The sequence below is a fragment of the Corvus kubaryi genome, unplaced genomic scaffold (assembly GCF_017639235.1).
Source record: "Corvus kubaryi isolate FWS band 111438036 unplaced genomic scaffold, C.kubaryi_AGA036_p1.0 split1-37355, whole genome shotgun sequence".
Taxonomy (NCBI): Eukaryota; Metazoa; Chordata; class Aves; order Passeriformes; family Corvidae; genus Corvus; species Corvus kubaryi.
The window spans coordinates 487,307-508,859 of NW_024582078.1; the positions used below are offsets into that span (position 1 = coordinate 487,307).

At 52.8% G+C, this 21,553-nt stretch overlaps 1 protein-coding gene across 1 annotated transcript; it reads right to left on the minus strand.

Annotated features, from left to right (window-relative positions):
* Positions 1-1,182: 1,182 nt before the first annotated feature.
* LOC121657572 (potassium voltage-gated channel subfamily A member 3-like) lies at positions 1,183-19,560 on the minus strand. The gene is made up of 2 exons (XM_042013425.1): positions 16,130-19,560; positions 1,183-7,275 (listed from the first exon to the last, which is right to left on the minus strand). Exon 1 carries the CDS (start codon positions 19,405-19,407, stop codon positions 17,653-17,655), a length of 1,755 nt encoding a protein of 584 aa, XP_041869359.1. The 5' UTR covers positions 19,408-19,560; the 3' UTR covers positions 1,183-7,275; positions 16,130-17,652.
* Positions 19,561-21,553: the final 1,993 nt, after the last annotated feature.

Consider the following 21,553-nt stretch of genomic DNA (forward strand, 5'->3'; position numbering starts at 1 on the left):
GGAGTGCTGGAGCTGAAGCTGACTTTGCTCACCATGGATCGTCCTCCCCCAGCAGAGCTGGTGCTCACAGCAAACCTCGAGAGCAGAGATAGATGAAACCACCCAGACCAGTTCCAGCACTCAGTGCTGCTTTTCTAGGAACTTCTTCGTCCCTGTCACAATTCCCAAGGCCGACAGGATCAAGATGTTTTGTAAAGTTCGGGAACTTGAGGTTCTCCACCACTGCTGGATTCCTTTGGTGTGACTCTGCCCGGGGTGGCTGTGGGCACACGAGGCTGCTGCTCTGCTCCCAGTCCTGAGCCCCCAGCTCAGCACCTGAAGCCTCTTGCAGGATTTCCTCCAGGATTTCAGCCCCGGAACTGGGATTTGCGAAAATAACCAAGTCACTTGGGATAATAGTCCGGGTGTCCTGGCTCAGTGAGCACTAAAATAAAATCCCCTTGCAGGAGCCTGGGGCCTCTGGCCCTGGGACACAGCACTTGTATGCACAGCTCAAGTGATTTTATCATGGAATCATCGAGCCGTGGAATCCTGGAATGGTTTGGGTGGGAAGGGACCTTAAAGCTCATCTTGTCTCACCCTCTGCCATGGGTGAAACCACCTTCCACCAGCCCAGATTTCTCCAGCCTGGCCTCAGACACTTGCCGGGATGGGGCAGTCACAGCTTCTCTGAGCAACAGAGGAGAAACAACTTCAATATTTTTAAGGCAACCAAAAACCTAAACCAAAACTTTGACACTCTTTGGCCACATTCACTTTTGAAGCTCACAGACGTGGTTTGAAGCCAAGAACAAGGTTCTCAAATGAGCTTCTGAGCTCCTTTTGCAGGATTTCCAGCTGTGATGGGAGCGGGTGGGTCAGCCCCCTCCGCCTGCGTTCGTGTGCCCGAGCACCGTCAGTGACCTCCCTTCCGGTGACACACCATCAAAATTTTAAGGGTTTTCCTGGAGCTCCCTCAGTCCAGGTGGCTGGGTGGGATGCTGGAAACGTGCAGATTTTGCCCCAGGGTTTTATTTCTCTAGCAGGGGAAATTCTGACTCCTGTGAAGGGCATTAAATTTCAGATTATTTCATCCTGAGAAACGAGTTCACATTAGAGGACCCTCCTCAAACCTCATCCTCACACCACCCTTTCCATCCCCACACTTCCTCTCCACCCACTTCAGTATCAAACACCACACGCTGCGGTTCAGCCGTTTTATTGAACTTTGCGTATGAAAGAACAGTTTCAAGTTCTAATGAGAAAAAAAAGAACATTAAAAAAATAAATTCAACGTCAGGTAAAAAAATCACGCAACCGAAAAAAAATCACTTTTTTAACCGGGAACTGAACACAAGGCCCACACCACGGTGGAGTCACCAGGACGAGGGGATGCAGCAGCTGGTTTTAGCAACAGACTGGTTTCATAAAAAACAAGTTTTAAACAGTTGCAACACAGCTCAGTGGCAAAACCAGACTTTAAAATGAACTCAGAGGAACAAGACTGCATTTAACATCTCCAGTCCAAAATTGCATCGCTCCTGTGGCACCTGATCAGTCAGGATTTAGGGATGAGTTCAGATTTCCAGTCAGATGCACAGAATTTCCCAATATTTCACTGTTCACAGACCCAGTGCACATCCCAGGTGAGACAGTCATGGAAACACTTCTGCATCACCCACTTGCACACGTGTGAAGGAAGGAAAGCAAAGTCAAAATTATATCCAGCCGCCTCCATCCCGGGAAGATTCCGTGAAAACCAGTTGCATAGTAAAGGATGGGAAATTAAGAAACGTGAGCTGCTCCTGTGCTGGAAGTCAATGCAACACCTCCCTTCTGCCACGTTTTGGGGTCTCAGGTGATGAATTAAGAGCCTGCTCTCCTTGCAAGGTGCCAAATTCAGCCACGGAACCCCTGACCTCCAGCAGCGAGGGGGATTTTCCTGCAAGACCTGAGCAATTGGAATGACCAAATCTAATTCCAGTGCACCAATGGCAGCACAAGTGACGTGGCAGCCAACAGAGTTTTGCATTAAAACTCCGCTATTTCAGGCACTTTCTGACTACATTTCCACCTAACACCTTTTGATTCACACCCAGCTCTGTCCATGACTTGTGTGTTGCCAGGCAAATTGTCCTGCTCTGAAATCATCCTCTGGGATAGGAATGATGCATTTCAAATCCAGCAGCAGTGCCTGGTCTTGCAACAGTCAGAGATGTGTTCTGGACAGCACCAGTCAGAACCATTTCAGACCATTCCCTTTAAAGGTGCATTTAAAGATGATGTCCAAGACATCATCTTGGACAAACCAGGAAAAATGGGAAAAAGAAACATAATTTACCTGTATCAGAGGCTGGTGGAAAATATGGGGATTAGAATGTGTAATTTAATTCACCCAGAGATGCTACTTGGCTTTAATCTCAGGTTGAGAGACAGACTTCCAGCTGGATTTGTGCAATGCAGGAGAGCGGGGAACACTCAGAGAAGAAAAACTCTACCTCAGAAATTCCTTAATTTTAAAAGGATTCAGTAGCAATAACAGCATTTGAACACCTGGCTCAGAAAACACCCAGGTGTGAGAGGTAATGAAGCCTCCAGCGTGCTCGAGGCTGTTTTCTGAGATGTCAATCCTGCAGGGCTTTGCCTGTGGAAAGAGGCTGGGATGGGACTGCAGGAATCACAGAATCACAAATTAATGGAATCCCAGAGTGGTTTGAATTGGAAGGGACAGCTCATCCTGTTTCCATGGGCAGAGACACCTTCCACTATCCCAGGTTGCTCCAAGCCCCATCCAGCCTGGCCTTGGACACTTGCAGGGATCCAGGGGCAGCCACAGCTGCTCTGGGCACCCTGTGCCAGGGCCTCACCAAATCCTGACTTTTCCCCCAAATCCAGCAGGGCAGAGCAGCTTTCCAGTATTCCCTCACTGCCTCTGACAGCCCCTTCCAGCCCTGCTGTTAAGCCCTGTCCCTGTGCCACGTCCCCTGAGCCTTCGTTAGTGCCCTGAAACAGTTTTGGAGATCTTTTGCTTTCTAATTTTGCTGCCTTCTTAAAACAGCTTAAAACACGTCATTAAAAGAAGCAGCTTTACGTGACCCCACGCCAGCCCGGCTCCCCAGATCCGCTTTTCCTGCCTCTCCGCCAGCACGGAGCCAACAGCAGAGCTCTCATCACTTTAATTGCACCCTAAAATTAAAAGGGGAAGGGTTGGTGCCCGGCGCTGGGCTGGGCACAGAGCGGAGATGCCGACGTGTTCCGCGTCTGAAGAGCCGTGTCTGAGCACGACAGCTCCGAGCTGCTCCGGCGTCTGGGAGCACGGCTTTGAAGGGCTATGAATAAAGATGAGCAGCCTGCCTCGGGATGATTATGGGAATCAAAGCACGCTATTTTTTGGATCTCCTCTTGATGTCAGCCATCATTAAATCGCTCTCTTTTTTGTTTTTTTAATCGACTGGATACATTTTTAATTTGGCTTCCCTTGCCAAACGCAGCCCTGCGCTGCCGCTGCCGTTTGCACACGGCTGTGCCGGCACGACGGGAATCTGTGACACGCACGAGGCCGGGCTCGGAGTGGTGGCAACACGGATTAATACACTGGACTGACAGGTAAAGACTATCAAACTCTCAATTATCGTGGAAAAGCACATTAACAACCAGCTGGCTCAGCGACCAAGCACGAGGAACCCAAGAGCACGGAGCGCCAGAACGTACAACACCGAGGGGAGGTGGCATTTGGCAAGATTGTCATCATCGGTGTGAGACGGCCGGGGGGTGGCTGGGACCCACCAACCCCACCGGGTGAAGGGATATGGTTTTTCCCACCACTTTAATAATCAAAATACAGTTTTGAGCCCTAACAGAGAGACGCTGTAACAAGTGGCTACCGGAAACAGATGAGGTATCATTATGTTACAGACACACACACACACACACGCACGCCATAAAAAAGCTCTCTGTAACACCGGTGAAAAATAAAAATCACTTTAGTACTGATACATTCTATCCCCCATTTTAAGGGCTACTAGATCATGTTCCAAAAGAAACTAAATATAACACCTTTGGGACCAGGGCTTCCCAAGATCCAGGTCTGTGCTGCAATCCAGAAAATCAATTCTCCTCCTGTTAATGTGCCCTTACCTCTGCGGGCAGCCTGGGCCCCCCTCCTCTCATGGGGGCCTGCGGCTGTTTGCAGCCCAAACCCATCAGCGCGGCGGAAAAGTGGGTTTGGGGTCAGTCTCTCACGATTTCAGAGCTGCTAAAGCTTTGTTCAGTCTCCTCTGCAGGCTCCAGAGCACACTGCGAACCTGTCACGCTGCAGGGAGGCTGCAAACAAATGCGTTTTGCAGCTCCTTAGGGGTTTGGGAGGTGAGACGTCCCAAAAAAGCCCTGCTCCATCTCCCCCAGCCTGCCGGCAGCTTCCTCCAATGGGGAAGAGCGAGCGCTTGGGAGATCCCAGCGACGGGAACGGCTCAGCCTCAGCCCCGAACACCGGGCACTTTTCCCGGTCTCCTTACAAGGGTCGTTTAAGGTCTCCGAGATGTTCATGGTCCGAGCAGTAATTCATTTCCGTGCTGGGGTGGGGCAGGCAGGGGGACACCGCTGCTCTGTGCGGGGACAGGGGAGGGGCGCCTGGAGGGCGTTTGGCTGTGCCAAGGGCACAAACGAGCCCCGCTCAGAGCGCCCCGGCTGCTGCCACAGCCGCAGGGATTTGCCGGCGGAGCAATTTGCTGGAAGATCCCATGGAGAAGCTCCCTCTCCCCGCCCCCACCACGGGCTGGCCTCCGGGCAGGGCACGGCCAAACCAGGTTAATGAGAGCCGCTGCCTAATTAGCTCTAATTTGTGCAGGCGGCTTTCGCACCGCATCGATTTCACACCGCGGGTTGTTTCACCTCCGCGGTTCCCCGGCATCCCTGTCGAGCCTTGGCACCCCCTGCTCATCTCCGTGGGCTCAGGGACCTGCTCCATGTGCTGCTCCAGCAATCCCGGTCCCCGATCCCCATCTCCCTCTGCACCTCGCGCTGTTAAAGCCGTGACAGATCCAGGTGCCAGCAGCACCGGCCCTTTCTCCTCCATTTGCCCACAGCTCCAGTGACCACAGGGGTTCTACCATGCTGGGAATAAATGCAAGAGGAGCAATGTCCCACCGAGAGCCAGATCCGTATCTGCTCTTCAGTCTCCAGCTGATTAAATTGGCTAAAACTGCTGGGTTTAACAACTTTTGCTTCTTTTCTCACCATCTCAGCCCATTCTGCCCAACCTGCACCTGTGTAGAGCGCCAGAGACTTCTGTGTTTGGGCCCCCCAAGCCCTTCTGCCATGAGCAAAGTCTCCACCACCAGTGGTGCACCTGCCATGGCAGGAGGAGGAATTCCAGCCAAGAAATCATCCGTGTTCAAAAAACAAACAGAATAAATGAGACCTCACCAAAGTCGACACATTCCTTGTAAGAATCACATCCTTTCCCAGCGTTAAGGGAATTTCTCAATCCAAATTTCAGCTGACGTTTGTGTGCAGGGTTCTTGTTCACCTTCAAAGCTCTCCTGCAAGACAGAAACATGGTGCAGTTGGCTGCTTTGCCTTGAGTATTCCCGAGTTTTCCCATTTCTGAGCCTTCCTTCCAGGGAGGGGTTGGTTTAAATTCATCCTCTCTGGGGCTGTGCCTCGAAGCACCCGACGTGTGTCTCCTGTGGATGTTCCATGTGAAAGGCAGGTAAAATCTCCCCTGGGGGAAGGATCCAGGTTTTGGAGCTTCCCTCTGGAAGAGTGGTCCTTGCTCCACCTTCCAGGTGTGTGCTGGGGACCTCAAGGCTTGTCCGTGGGCACCAATCAGCAGCATCAGCTCAAGGATCTGTTTCACACACAATGATTTTGGTTCCTGTTGCCTCCCCCTGAGCTTCAGAGGAAGCTCTGGTTCACTTGGTTCTGTCCAGTCCAAATTAACATTCCCAAACCATTCCCAGGGAATTATTGCAATGCAGACAAAGAGGTTCCTGTGCTCATCCGAGTCCCTCCAACATCATTTTCACCCTTAAATCCAACGCTGTTCTGAGTTTCGCTCTGCTCCTCCGACGGAGGCTGTGCTGGGAGGGTTTCAATCTCCAAGCGGGGATGGAGGCAGCGTGAGGAGGTGGATGAGGCTGGGGAGGGGGAAAAGGGGGAGCCAGAAGCAGGAGAGACCATCAACCCCTTTGCCATTTGCATTTATCCCTTCACAGACCATTTATCCCGTGGCACCAGGATAATATTGATCCATGCAGCCCTGGGAAAAGCAGTGAGGTTACAGAAAGCTCAGCTTTAAGAGCTTCCCAGCCCAGTACGGGCAACCCAGAGCTCTAAACCTGCCAGCAAGAACCTCAGTGTGCAAAATGAAACAGCAACAGGCAAAGGAGGGATGGAATTCTCGATTATTACGGAATTAGCAAGGCAACCCTATAATATTCCCACAATTCCGAAGTACTGTGGAAGTGCAGACAAGGGCAGAAAGGCTCTCATGGAATGAAGCAGGAGCATGGTCAGCCAAGAATTGGATTTTTAGACCTTTTCCACCTTGGAATTTCAATTTGTCCTTAGTTTTTCGTGGAGGGATCCTGATGGCAAGGCACAACTGTTCAACACCCTTTTCCTCAGCACCAGCAGAGATGTTCCTTCCTTAAATAAGGACTTAAAGTAAATCACAGCCTTTGGTACAGCACAGAGCTACTTATAAAGGGCATTTCCAGGAAAGTGAGAAAAATGGAACAGGAACGATTCCCGAAGAGCTGAGAACAGCCCGTGGCCTTCGCCAGGGAACAGCGACAGCAACCGAATTTCCCCCCACTCCCTCCCACCCCGAGCAAAACACTTGGGCTGAGTTTTAGCAGCTCTGCTTAACATTTCCTTTCTGGTTGCTTAATCTTTCAAGAGTTGGTTGTTGTTTTTTTTTTAAATAATAATAAAAAAAGACTGAAATAACATCCAAGTGATTTCCACCTCTCCTCCTCCTTGTTCCTGGCTTTGCTCAGTCTCGTTATATTGCACATGAGTTGAAGATAATCTGGCTCCAAAGATGTTCCCTTCTACATAATGCACTTGTTAGAAAACACAGATGAAGTGGGAGACATCCCACATATAAATAGAAATGTATATATATGGAATATGAACTGGGTTTAGCTGGGGAGGACCGGCCCTCTGTCAGTCGGGTCCACGGCAGCGTCGGTCACCATGTCCGGAATGTTTGGGATGTTTGTCCTTTCCTTGGAGGTGTTTTATTTCTCAACACAGTCCTGAAGGTCTTCGTTTCAAAACTTCTTCTGTGATCTGTTGGGCAGAGCAAAGAACCACTTTTATGCACAGGCTGCTTTGGAAACCAGGAACAGGTTCTTTCTTTTCTCAAGTAAAGTGGAAGAGATGTTGCACTTTGGTCCCCCCCTCGAGAAATTCCCATCTCCACTTCCCACGAATGAAAAGTGAAAATTTGCTATTTAAAATTCTTTAATGGACTGAATGCCACACAGTCTAAAGTGAGCTAAAGATAGGAAAAAGATTCATTAAATATATTCTGGTTATTAACTGTTATCTCACATTAACAGCAAGTTCCAAAACCAAAATAATTAGTGCCAAGTGGGTTTTCCTTGTGTTTTTATCTTAATCAAGCTGGGTTTGTTCTGACCTGATGTAATTCATGAGATATTGAGCAACTGGTTGATTTTATAAACCCAGCCCAGGTGATGCGAGGAGCCAGGGCTGATCCCACTCCCAGAGCTTGGACTGTGCAGTCGCTCCCACAGAGCACAAACCCCAAATCCCATTTGGATGTGGGGATGGGGGTGTCCAGCAAAGGGCCCACAAAATCCCCCAATCTCTGCAGTGCTGGAATTGCATCCTTAGCTCTACACTCGAGGGACTCAGCCTGACTCCTATTTTAACACAGGGAGATGCTCTGCTCTGTCTTTAAGACACTGAAATTTCTAGAATTTAATGCAACTGTTTTTATCCCTCTCATTTTCCAAAAAATCCGTGCTCTGCCTTTAGTTCCCACTAACAGGCTCTGGGAGCCGGGTGCTTCACCAGCAGCCGGTGATGAGGGAAAGGTTGGGAGGAGCCGCAGCCACAGCTCAGAGCCCGGCCTAAGGCACCGGGACCTGCCTGGTCCCCGCTCAGCCCCAAAATCAGCCTGTTTTCCCCAGAGGGAGAGGCAGGATGGAGACATGCCAGGTGGGATCCATGCACTGAGGAGGGAGAGACCCCCTCTCTGGATGCTGCAGGGATCAGGATGTAGGGATGGAGATGTTGCAGGGATGATGGGGATGCAGGGATGAAGCTGCAACAATAATGAGGATGTGGGAATGAAGTTGCAGGGATAATGAGGATGCAGGGATGATGAGGATGCAGGGATGATGAGGATGCAGGGAAGACATTGCAGGGATAATGGGGATGCAGGAATGATGATGTTGCAGGGATGATATGGATGCAGGGACAATGATGTTGCAGCTATGATGAAATTGCAGATGAAGTTGCAGGGATGATGAGGATGTAGGGATGATGAGGATGTAGGGATGGTGATGTTGCAGAGATGAGGGTGCAGGGATAACGAGAATTTGGGGATGTAGTTGCAGGGATGATGAAGATGCAGCTATGATGAAATTGCAAAGATGGAGTTGCAGGGATGATGAGGATGCAGGGATGAAGCTGCAGGGATGACAAGGACGGAGGGATGGGGATGTTTTGGGGATGCTGAGAATGCATCTGCAGGGATGATGAGGATGTAGGGATGTAGCAATGATGCTACAGGGATGCTAAAATCCAGCAGAGAAAGGAAAGGGAGGGGAATCCCTGCCAGGAGCAAAGATCCCCTTGCGAGGCAGTGCAGCACTGGGGAAATGAGCTTCCAGAGGGGCTCAGTGCTCCAAGCAAGGATCTCAGCCCAGGCAGTTGCTCAAGCACAGTTTATCCTGAAGTGCCAGCAGGACCATTCTGGGGCTTAAAGCTGACAGGGCTTTCTGCTTTATTGGACTGGGCTTGCTGGGGGATTAAACCCCTCCCACCTGCCAGCCGGGAAGGGCTCCAAACTGCCAGGATCCTCAAGGATCACTGGAGCATTACACACTCAGTAAATAAATAAATACACCAGCAAGACCCAAACAGCACCTTCAGCCCAGGAAATGCCACTGGGCAAGAAGGTGATGGTGGAGTTGGGACTCGCCAGATGAAGTGGTAAATAACGATTTTAATTGCCACCAGGCAAATAATGCAGTGCTTTGGGGTAACCTGGAGCCTTTCCAAGCTATATCCTTGCTGGTGAAGAGAGAAATGCCAACTCCTCAGCCTAACAATGGTGTCATTTCTCTGAATCCAGCGAGAGCAGCAGTGGGAGTGAGAAGTCAGGAGCACTCAGGAGCTATCAGTGCTCCGGCTCCTGAAGGGATCCAGATGTCTTTCCATCGTACTGGGGAGAGGAAATCCTCTCCATCCCAAGAGAAATAAAGGATATTAAACAGCAGCCACAAAAATTAGATGTTTTTAAATTGGCTGAGCCAAATAACTTCTATCTAAACACTCAGAGCTGGCAAAGCAGCTCCTGGGAGTGCAAGTACTGAGCGTCTCCTGAGTCCTTCCAGAGGACTGGGAAACAGCTCCTGTTTGGGACAGTTTCTTAAGGGACAAACAAAGTGACCTGCAAAAACAACGGGTCTGGCCATCTGTCACTGATCTGGAACACTGTGCTGGGATGGCTGAGAGTCTTCAGACAGAATTAAAGAGGAAGATTTAATTGATGCCAATCAATGCAGCGTTAGGGAAAACAGATCTTATCAAATTAACTGATATCTCTGACTGAGTGCCACGCTTGGCTGATAAAGGTGTTGTGTAAAGTTCTCCTCAAGGGAATTGCGTGGCTGTTGGGTTAAGAAAACCAAAAAAGCCAAATTCCCAGGAGATCTCCCAAGTGAGAAACCCAGCTGGACCCAGGGCGTGTTCCCCACTCGCTCCTCCTCGGGCTCGCTGGGTTTTTTCAGAGCATCTTCCAACCAGGACGGGAGAAAGATCCCTGAAAATTTCCAGCCCCAGGACAGAACAGCCCAGGCTTGTTTCTGATGCTGCACAAAGAAGATTTCCTGCCTTAATTCCGAAGGATTTAAAGTGTGGAATATCATTCAGGCCCCTGCACCCACCGAGGCACGGGCAGAGGTGGAAAACCCCTCAAGCCTGCAGTGCCACATCCAGTTCACAGCGACTCCTTCCTCACCCCCCCTGCAAACTCAAACTCTCAGCAGCCAGGGCCATTTTAAGCCCAAATTTCTTGTGTCTGGTTTCTGACCTGCTGCAACAGCGTGAGGTTAAATTGCACAGGAGACACAGTGGCAGCTTCAAGCAGAGACCAGCAAGGAGGGAGAAGAGGGTTCTCAACCCTAAATGCACAGAGATTTCAGGAGAAATGGGCTGGAAGGGTGGAAAAGGGAAGATGCAGAGTGAAGAAATCACGGGAAAGGAGGATGTTGATGGGGAGCCGAAGGCAGAGCTGGCAGTTTGGGAAGCTGTGTGAAATCTCAGGCTTCCCTCCAGCCAAGGGAAATAACTGGGATTATTGGGGGACCCAGGACAGAGTCTGTAGGCTTGTCCAGCCTCAAGAAAGCTGAATCCCATAAAACCTTTGGAGGAGTCCTCGCTTCTTGCTCTGTGTTTCAAAACTGCCCCTTCCTTCCACGGAGTTTCATTGCAAACGCTTCCCGAGGCTGCTCGGTGCCATGTACAGATGGGGAAACTGAGGCACGGAGGAGCCAACCTGCCCAAAGCCAGGGAGCAAAACCCACAGGTCTGGGAGCAGGGACGCATTTCCCTGGATTTGCAACCCAAACCCCCTGAACAGCTCAGCATCACCCCCCACCCGTTCTGCACGCGGCTCCGTCCTTGCACCAAGCCCGAGGGCAAACTCAGCTCTCTGCAAATGCAGGAAACACTTTGCAAAGTGTGTGTTCATCCCATCGGTCCCCCATCCCAACCTTTAGCTTCACCCCAAGCACAGACCCTGCTGCAGCCGCCCCGATCCCGCTGCCACGGCCGAGCCTTTGGTGCTTCCACCACTGAGCAGACCACGATAAAACCCTAAAGGATTTTCCTTTTCTATGCATGGTGGTGCTTTGGGGGAAGCAAAGCAAAGCAGCTGGTGCTGGTCAGCCTCAAAATAAACCTGACTGCACTTTGCAGCCTTGGTGGGGCGAGTGGAGGGGGCCACGGGCTCATCTTCCCTCACAAGCCACACATCCAACCCCAGCCCGCCCAGCCAGGGTGTTCAGAGATGCTAAAAATGAAGTGCAACCACTGGAGCAAAGCAAGAGAGCTTCAACACGCTCAGAAAAGCATCGAAATTACGAGTCTCAAGGAAATGAATCATTCCCAAACAAACCCAGCAGCGCCTGCTGCCGTCGGCGCGGCTGAGCCGGGGGTCTCGCAATGAGTGTGCAGAGCCAGCAGGGAACGGCTGCTGCCGCTCTGAGCAGGGAAGAGCAGTGATCAGGGAGCATCCCGGCTCCTCCTAACTCCAGCGAGAAGCTGAAGGAGATGGGAGACATGTTCTAATTTATTTGAGCATGTCTTGGTTCATAAGGAGGAGAAAAGTGACGGTGCCCTGCGGGGAGGTTCATGCGGGGAGGTTTCCCTGCCCGGCTGCCGAGCATCCTCAGCACGGAAAATTCAGGCTCTGAGCGGTGATGAGACACAGGCGGACCCGGAACCCCGCGGGTGTCAGAGCAGCACCTGAATCCCGGGAGGAAAAGCACAGAGAGGCTCACGGGGCTTGTGTTTGTGGCTGAGTTTTGCCAGAAACGGCGATAAAAGGGCTCCGGCTGTGAGGGTGGTGTGGGACTCCGCACACATCCCTCTTCCACACACAGGTTGCTTCTCAGGAGCAAAAACTGGGATTCCCTGAGTGACAAAGAGCAGGAGCCCCGACGCCTTCCCAGCGCGGAGCAGCCAACACGCGGCCATCGGGGGGACAAACATCCCTGGGGCAGGGACACTGTCACTCACTGGCCTGTTCGGGGAGCCAAGCACGGGAGTCAAAGGTCTCGGTTGGACCCCAAGCTCAAGCACAGCAGAGCTGGGAGAGCTTTGGCTGGAGCAAGAGCTGGGAGGGGCTGGGAGATGGGGCTGGGGCTGTTCTGCAGGGATCCCCCGGCAGCGAATGTGTCCCTGCCAGGGGATGGCTCTTCCCTAAGGCATGGCTGGGGCTGGACCCTCCTCCTGGTGCCAGTCTGACCTAAGTCTTCACCCCCCTTGAAATGGATCAAGCAGCCTCCACTGCTGGACAAGTGATTCCCAGATGGGACGAGGCACCCTCAGGGCACCCAAAATATCCCCCAAACGTCCTCGTCAAAGTGGTGACGGCCACAGCCCCAGGACTGTTTCCAAGGAAAAGAAGCACATGGCTCCATCCCTCGGTGCTCAGTGCCCAACTCCCAGCTCTGGCACGGGCAGAGGGCTGATGTCAGCCTGCACCCACCGGGATTGCCTGGACCTCAGCCATGCAAGCAGCACCCAGGGAAACGGGGAAAGGCAGCAACATCCCATCCTTAACACATCCTGCAGCTGTACAACAGCCCCAAAGCCGAGCCGAGAGCGCCATTCCTGCACCCACATTGGGGAGGGTGCAGGGGAGCAGCGCCGGCTCCAGAGGAGTGAGACAGTTCCTTGGGTATGGCCCTGCCCACAGCCCCCTGTAACCACCGGATCGTCAAATGCTTTGGGTTGGAAGGGACCTCAACGATCATCTATGACAAAGGTCATACAACATCCAGAAATCCCCTATTTCCCTGCTCCCATACGACCGCCCTGGCACGAGGACGCCGGGGCATTGAGCTCTCCTCCCAGGCACACACAGAACTGAGACCGGAGGGCAAAATAAGTCGCAGTTAAACCCTGCTTGCCTGTTTGCACTGCCAGGTTTGCAGCCTACCCAGAGATCGTTTGTTAAAGCGTTTAAAAATAGGGAAAACCAAGCCCTGCTTCCACCCGGCGGCGGTGGAGCCTCCGTGTGCCCGCACCAAGATATGCATATTTTAAAAGCTTGGCAGGAGAGGGCTCCAAACTACACAATTAAACGGATTTTACACACAACGCTCCCCGTACACACCAACCACTGCCAAACACCCTTTCCTTGTGCTACATCCCTGCAGGAGAGACCCCTTTGGAGCAATGACCCTGGCTGGCTCCTTCCACTCTGCCGGGGAAAGCACTTGTCTGCCCTTTGCCGCTGCTTAATTGCCCATAAACTGGGGATTAAAACCAAAAACGGCTCCTTTTGTCAAGGGATAGAACAGGAACAATTGCCTGGGAAGAAATTTAACCCTCCTGGAGGAAAGAGATATCTCCAGCCCTTGTCTGTGTCCACACGTGGGGTGGGATGGATACTGCTCCGCTCCGGCCACCCCAAGCACCCGAAGGGCATCTATTGTGCTGGAGAACAACAGAACCTTTTGAAGGAGTTCAGGCCTGAAAACACACAAAAAAGAGGGCAAAGGAGCAGGAGAAAAAGGTGACGGTGTCAAAGTACCGAGTGGAGGGGCCAGGGTTGCGGCCGCTGCGTGTCCCTGCACCCCCAGCACCAAGGACGTGTTTCAATGCGGCACCGAGGGCTGAAACAGGGGAACAAGTCCCAAAATACAGGCAGAGGGAAAGGGAAACTGATAGCGGGGCTGTAAAGCAGAAAACAGGAGGTACAAGGCTCTACGGCACCCAGTGCCCCTGGGTGGGGGCTGGAACAAGATGCTCTTTAAGGCTCTTTTCAACCCAAAGCTTTCTGCAATCAACTGAGGGCATCCGTGGAGGCAGCTCCAGCCTCCCAGGGCTGCATCCCTGGGGTGGGAGCTGCCTCTTCCATCCTTGCTGCCATCCTTCAGTGTCCCTGTGTCTCTCAGGTGACAGGGATGAAGGACAAGGGACGGGGGCGGGGGGCAGGGAGGACGTGGAGACCACACGGGGATTGCCAAGCGCTGCGGGGACCCTGTGCTCGCTCTGGGGGTACTGGGAGCCGTCAGCCAGGAGCTGGAGGTAATGCCCTTTCCTCCGTTTAATGGAATAAGCCGAGTCTAGGCAAGCCCTTTGCCTCGCAGACAGCAGCTCCACTAATGCTAATCCCCTAATGCTGCCCCTCTAAGCACATTAGGGACAGGCGACTCCAAGGCTCCTCTGTAACTCCCCAGTGGCTGCTGAGACACTGCCGTGTCCTGATGGGGCACACGGCAGGAGAGCAGAGCCACTTAAGTAACAGCTGGCTGGGGAGAGCCCGGCGTTTCAGGGATCTCTCCAATTCCTGGCACAACATGTGCAGCAGCCAGTTCCAGAGAAGCCGTCAGACCACGGAACAGAAGGTATTTATCAGAGTCACTGAATGGTTTGGGTTGGAACGGATCTTAAAGACCATCCCGTTCCAGCTCCCAGCCATGGGACACCTTCCTCGAGAGCAGGTGGCTCAGGTGGCTCAGTTTCTCTCACTGAATGGTACCCATGAGACAGCAGAGAGGGAAGATGCAGAGAAACAGGGCAGATCATCCAAAGGATATCACCAGTTCTCCACTTTCAATTTTTGGGGTGCATCTAAAAGACAGAGCATCAGTGAATTTGTGGTTTTCAGCGATATCGCTCAGTACTGAAAAGTATTTTTTTGAACATCAAAAAGGGGAAAATTTAGGTCAGATATATGGAAGAAATCCTCCCCTGTGAGGGTGGGCAGGCCCTGGCACAGGGTGCCCAGAAAAGCTGTGGCTGCCCCTGGATCCCTGGCAGTGTCCAAGGCCAGGTTGGAGGGGCTTGGAGCAGCCCGGGACAGTGGGAGGTGTCCCTGCCCATGGCAGCGGTGGCACTGGATCGTCCTTAAGGTCTTCCCACCCAAACCATTCTGGGATTCTACCAGAGCAAAGCTGCCTTTTACCCTAGTGGATGAAGTGGTTTTCTTGTCACCTCTCCCATAAAGCATCCTTTGCTGTCAATAAAATCCCTTTGAAACTACTCTGCTCCTACAAAACCAGGCAGGGAGGAGTCAGGAAAACAAACCAACAACCTGCAAGGCCTCTGCTTATTTAAGATGACAGAGAAACTGAAAATTGTTCCTGTGCCATTTCCAGGAGAACATGTGGTTTCTGTACCCTGTGCAGCTGCCACGGGGAAAACACCAACCCAGAACTCATCTGCAACTCTCCTGACTGAGATGTTTCCACTGCTCTTAAACTCAAACCTTCCTTTTAGGAATAGGTGTGTGGGAAAGCTTTAACAACAACAAAATTTAATAACAATAAAAGAGAATAACAATAAAAAGTGAGAGCTCATAGGCAGAAATGACATTTTAGCCCACTGGCAGCCTGGGGAAAAGCCACACTGGGATGTTCCCAGTTATCCTAGACAAGGAATCCCAGTTACCCTGGACAAGGGATCTCAGGTTTGTACCTCCCCATGATGTTCCAGAGCATCTCCCTGATAAAGATCATCTCTTGGACCCTCAGCTGATGAAACCTCTGGTAGCTCCTGTAAAACCATCCCACCCCAGCAGCCAAGGAGGGGCTCTGATGTTTTTCTTGGGTTTATTGACTGTGGCTAAGGGAGAGTGCTACAAACCATCCAGATCCTTCTAAGTCTGGGAAAAATCCCAGCTAAACTCCGATTTTGGCATGGCTGGCATCTCTCAGGACAAGCCCCCTCTCCACAGCCTTGGGAAAGGTGTGACTTGCACAGGCTGGGGCCAAATCTCTCTTTGCTGTAGGTATTTAACAGCATCCCTGTTCCGTGTGCTACCTCGGAGGAATTTGGCTTTTCTTAACCCAAAATCCAGCAAAATTGAGCAGAGCTGGAGCCAAAGCTCTCAAGGCCAAGCTGCCTTTGGCCTTCACCGATGGCAGGGGCTGGATGGGAGCACTAAACCACGGAAATCACCTTTTTAGCACAGAAGTGAAGCAATCCAGCTGCACAGAAGCAGCAGGGTTTTCCTCCTCCCACAGCACTAAAAAGCAAATTCAATCAGAGGAGCTACAGGATGTGATCCCACTTTATCTAACATGTATAAAAATACCCGAGAACGGCAGGATAAGCTGGAGAATAAAAGTAAGCAGTGAAAAGCATGGGGTTTGTCCAAAAAAACCAACATTACTTTATGGCTCCATTGAACTCTCCTCCGTGCAAAGCTCACCTGATCCTGTCAGATGTCCCATGGCCCCTGGCACACACGTGAAGATGAAGCCGGTGATTTCTCCCGGCGGGATTTTTGGTTATTTTTCAATCCTGTTTTTTATTGTCCCCCTTGTTTCACAAAGCTGCCGAGGCTCCCCGGCCAAGCTTCCTGGCAGCTGATCGGCACCAGTTCCCCCAGGGTTTGGGGTCGTTCTCGGTGGAGCAGGATGAACCTCCATCCCCGGATTTTAGTGCCAAGATGAGGGACAGGTGGATCCGGGAGTGCTTATTGCCTGTGGACGCTTTGTTGGGCACATGGGAGGAGCAGCGGGGCAGGGACCAGGAAGGGGGTGCCGAGCCACGATGTCTTGTGGGATGGAGGAGCTGGAACCATCTGGAAAGGTTTTTTTGCGGGAAGAGCAAGGACCAAGGGGGATGGGAGAAGGGATGCCATGACAACCTTTGGGGGTTTCCCAGGAAACCATGGTCACCATGGCAACTGCATCACTCCGGTCGGAATTAGTGACTTCCGCTGGAAGGCGTGTTCGCCACTTTAATCTTCTGCTGATAAGCGGCTGCATGTCTTCCAAAGGCTTTGCAAAAAGAGGAGGAAATATCCCTTTGTCTCTGGCTGGGTGGGCTGGAGGCTCCCAGCCATGGCCAGGAGCCCGTCACGGATCCTGCTCCACGCCGACATCGCTCCCTGCGCCAGCGGCTCCCGAAACCATTCCAGTCTGCCTCTCCCCTCCCTCCCCCCGCACACATCCCTGCTGCACGGCCACAAACTTGACATTGGAGGAAATAATTCCATCAGGTTACAGGGGAAGGGAATTCAGAATAGAAAACGAGGGCTTAGGGAGTTTTTTTCTATTTAAATCAGCATTGATTGCACTCGGTCTCTGACCAGATTAGAATTTCATAAATGATCTAATGGGGAGAAAAAGGGAATCTGGGATGTGCCTGTAATGGCACATCACATGTTTCAATATTAAGCATCATTTAACGATGTGGTAACAGAGACTCTCTGCAGAATTAAATGGTTATTTCCTCCCAGCCCCCTCCCAGTACGCTCTGCCTCATGTTTTCCTCCTTCCTCCACCCAATCCGGGTTTGTTAATCCAACAAGTGATCTTACGTGATGGAAGGGAGATCGGCTACAAGCTGCCCTTAGGGAAAGAGGGGGGAAATTCGGGAGCAAAGCAAGAGGTTCCCCAAAAGCCCAAAAAGCAAAGCAGCCCTGCAACACGTTGCAGAACAAACACCTGTTCTGACAGTGAGTGTGGTTTGTCTTCATCTTCCTTCTCTTTACCCTTTGGCTGTCCTTTTCCTCGGAGAATTTTAAATCCTTTTACTTTTGGATCTTTAGAAAGGAAGGATCTAAAAAAATAAAGGTATAAAAACGAGGGCTCACACAGACCGACGATGGTGCATGTTCCACACAACACCGACACACAGTCACTTTGCATTATTATTGGTATTGTCATTGGTATTGTTTCACCGCATCCTCAGATTTTGTTGCTGTTCGTTTGGTTTGGGTTTGTTTTAAACATCCGTAAAGATCTTTTTGATGTTCACACAGTTGGGATTGTTTGTGGTTGTGCAGTTGCCTGCTTTAAAGGCAGCCTGTTTGAATGCACTGTGGTTGATCGCCCCTTCCTCAATCACCATGTACTCGGACTTGCTGAGGGTGGAATTGCTGCGAGCCTTCTTCATCTCCTCGCTGGACGAGAGGTGCTGGCAGCTCCCGACGTGCATGTACTGGGCTTGTTCCTCACCTTCCGTCTCCCGGTGGTAGAAATAGTTGAAATTGGAGACGATGACGGGCACGGGCAGAGCGATGGTCAGCACCCCCGCGATGGCGCACAGAGACCCCACAATCTTGCCCCCAATGGTGATGGGGTGCATGTCCCCATAGCCCACGGTGGTCATGGTCACCACGGCCCACCAGAAGGCATCGGGGATGCTACTGAACCCCGAGCTGGGGTCATCGGCTTCCGCGAAGTAAACGGCGCTGGAGAAGAGGATGACGCCGATGAAGAGGAAGAAGATGAGCAAGCCCAGCTCCCGCATGCTGGCCTTGAGGGTCTGCCCCAGGATCTGCAGCCCCTTGGAGTGCCGGGAGAGCTTGAAGATGCGGAAGACCCTGACGAGGCGGATGACTCTGAGGATGGCCAAGGACATGGCTTGCTGGCCGTTGCCTTGCCGCTCAGCCAGCTCCGTGCCCAGCGTGATGAAGTAGGGGATGATGGCCACAATGTCAATGATGTTCATGATGTTCTTGGAGAAGGTGGCCTTGCTGGGGCAGGCAAAGAAACGGACCAGCAGCTCGAAGGAGAACCAGATGATGCACAAAGTCTCCACCACAAAGAAAGGGTCGGTGAAGGATGACACCATGGAAACAGCCGAGGATGAGGAGTTGGTGAAGGCATCAGGTGGGAGAGGGCCACTGCCTGTCCCGAAGGGCCCTCCAGTTCCCTCATAGTCATGGTCATCCCTGAATTCAGGCAGGGTCTCCAGACAGAAGATGACGATAGAGATAAGGATGACCAGGACAGAGACAATGGCAATGCCTCGGGCCGGCCCAGAGCTCTCGGGGTACTCAAAGAGAAGCCACACCTGGCGCTGAAACTCCTTCTCGGGAAGCGGCCGCTGCTCCTCCCGAATGAAACCCTCGTCCTCCCGAAACTTCTCCATGGCCTCCTCCCCCAGCTGGTAGAAGCGGATCTCCTCGGAGAAGATGTCGATGGGGACGTTGACGGGACGCCGGATGCGCCCTCCCGACTGGTAGTAGTAGAGGATGGCGTCGAAGCTGGGACGGTTACGGTCGAAGAAATACTCATTGCGCAGGGGGTCGAAGTAGCGCATCCTCTTCCGGGGGTCCCCCAGCAGCGTCTCGGGGAACTGTGCCAGGGTCTTGAGCTGGGTCTCGAAGCGCAGCCCCGAGATGTTGATCACCACGCGCTCGCAGCACTCGTGCTCCCCCGCGCCCGCGGGCTGCCCGGCGGGCACGGCCGGCGCCGGGGGCTGATCGTAGCGGTCCCCCCCGAGCAGCGCAGGGGGATGCTGGGGCTCCTCCAGCAAAGGGTCGCCGCCGCCGCCGCCTCCCACCACGGTCATGCTGCTTTCCTCCCCTTCTTCGCCCTCTTCCTCCTGCTGCTCGGGCGCCGGCTGGGGGGCGGCGGGGGGCGGCTGCTCGGTGTAGCCCAGGTTGTGGTGGCTGCTGCTCGAGCCGCCCCGCGGCTGCCGGCCGGCGGAGGAGGCGGCCGGAGAGTAGAGCAAGCTCCGGCGCTCGTCCATAAAGGTGTGGGGCGGAAAGGGAGGGGGGGGAGGGGGAGGGAGGATCGGAGAGGCGGCAGCCGAAGCCTCTTCTTCCTCCTCTTCCTCCTCTTCCTCCTCTTCCTCCTCCTCCGGGCGGAGAGGGAGCAACAGCCGCCCAACTCCTCCAGCGGCTGCCGCTGCTCTGAAGAGCTGAGGCTCTTCTCAAAAAATCCGCCCCCAGCCCTGGCACCGCCTCACTCAGTCACCGCTCTCGGAGACACCCACCAGCCCCCCGGCCCTGCCCGCAGCCCCCCGCCAGCTGCGGGCACCCCCTCCCCTGCCCCTACCTGGGGGACCCCCATCCATCCCCCAGCCAGCGCCGAGGGGCTTCAGTCTCCTCCCGGGAGCATCCTTTGCTGCTCAGCGGGCTGCAAGCAGGGAGAGGGTTTTTTCCTGGCAGAACCGCTGCCTAGAAAGAGTTGTTCTGCCCTTCCCCAGGTGAAATGCAATTTTGACTCTGAATTTTGGGGTTTGCCGGTTGGTTTTCAGTCACGGTTTCACGCGGTGGGAGGCTGCGGGCAGTGGGAAGCCGACAGCGTGGCCAGAACCAACAGTTGTTTTGAATCAGCGTCTGGGTTAGGTTGGGGATTGTTTTTCTCTGCCTAGGAGAGCGTGTGCATGGGTGTGTGTGCACACGTGTGTGTCTGTGTCTCTGTGTGTCCGTGTGCTTCCCCCTCCCCAAATAAACTCAGAAGCGAAGCTGAGCCAGCCCTCTACCAAGGAGGTTTCAGGCTGAACCCAAACCTGCATTTCAGACCTTCCATCAAGAAAGCCAAACCCCTTCAATTTCTTTTTCTTTATTTCTCCCTTCAATTGATCTTCTTAAGCAAATAGTTCAATTGGGAGTAAAAGCAACATTTTCAGGCTAAAACCTCCTCTGCAGGAGCCCAGCCCTGGAAAACACCCCATGCCCAGAGATGTCCGTCAGGGACAACCTCTGATCTCTGCACCCCCAGCTCTGCCCCAGATCCCCATTTTTCCAACTCCCTCCAACAGCAGAAGCACTTTAATCCCCAGCCACGTGCCAAGGGGAGTTTAGGCAATTCAGGGAGCTCCCAGCTTGGGAAAAGTAACAGAATGGGTTGGGTTGAAAGGGATTTTGAAGCTCATCTCCTTCCATCTCCCAGCCGTGGGCAGGGACACCTTGCACTGGACCAAGAGCTCGACCATGAGGGTTGGGGAGAGCAGGGAGGCTACATTCCCTTCCGGAGCCAGACGGGTGGTCCCGCCGTGATGGAGGTTAAAACCCCTCCACCATCCCCACTTGAGCTCATCATCCCGCTTATTTTTAAGCAGCACAGCCGCCAGAAGGTAGGGAGAACAACAGAGGAAAAGATCGATCTTATTTATACTTTAAATCAGAAACAAGCTGTCCAAAATACCCAGATCTGGGGAGGGAACAACAATAAATGTTGGTGCAAGAGCTGGCTCCGGACTCTGCGTGGCAGATGAAGAGTGAGGATGGGGTCTGGCTGAGCTGAGCCCACCGACCCCTTTGCTGACAGAGGGGAAACCCCCTCTGCCACCAGAAACCCAGGAGGATTCCTGAGGGAAGGAGCCACAGCAAGGTGGCACGGGAAGGTGGATGTGCACCCACGCCCCACGCAAGGACAGTCATCTCCAGGCCACATCACCCCACCCCAGACTTGGACACAAGCCCCTTGTTGCCACCTCCATCCTTGGCTTTAAGCCCCACTTTTGAGACCTGTTTTTCTTGAGGGTGTGGATCTCCTGGGAGGAGGGAGTTGGGGAGTTGCTCCCCCACCGTTCCTGCAGCAGTTCATGGTGCTGACCAGCAACATGCTCCCAGTGAGAGCATCCACTCCTCCCTTCCACCCCACAGCATCTCCCAGCCATGCCGAAACCCAGACAAGGCAGAAAGCAAAGCCCTGGAGCGCCATTAACACTTGAGCTCCGCTTGTTGCTTGCAGGTTGGGAAAAACTCCTGGAAGCAACAGTTCACACCCAAGTCTGAGGCTTCATTTTCATGAAAATGAAATAACCATCATGCCTTCACCACATGTATGTGTGCAGCAGTTAAAAACTTGTCTGGCTCATCCCTTTTCCCTGCTAGGATTTCTGCCAATAAATCAGTGTCGTCTGGTCTAAGGCAAACAAATGAGGC

Coding starts and splice junctions, on each gene's coding strand:
- LOC121657572 (XM_042013425.1), bottom strand. CDS start 19,407: ATGGACGAGCGCCGGAGCTTGCTCTACTCTCCGGCCGCCTCCTCCGCC.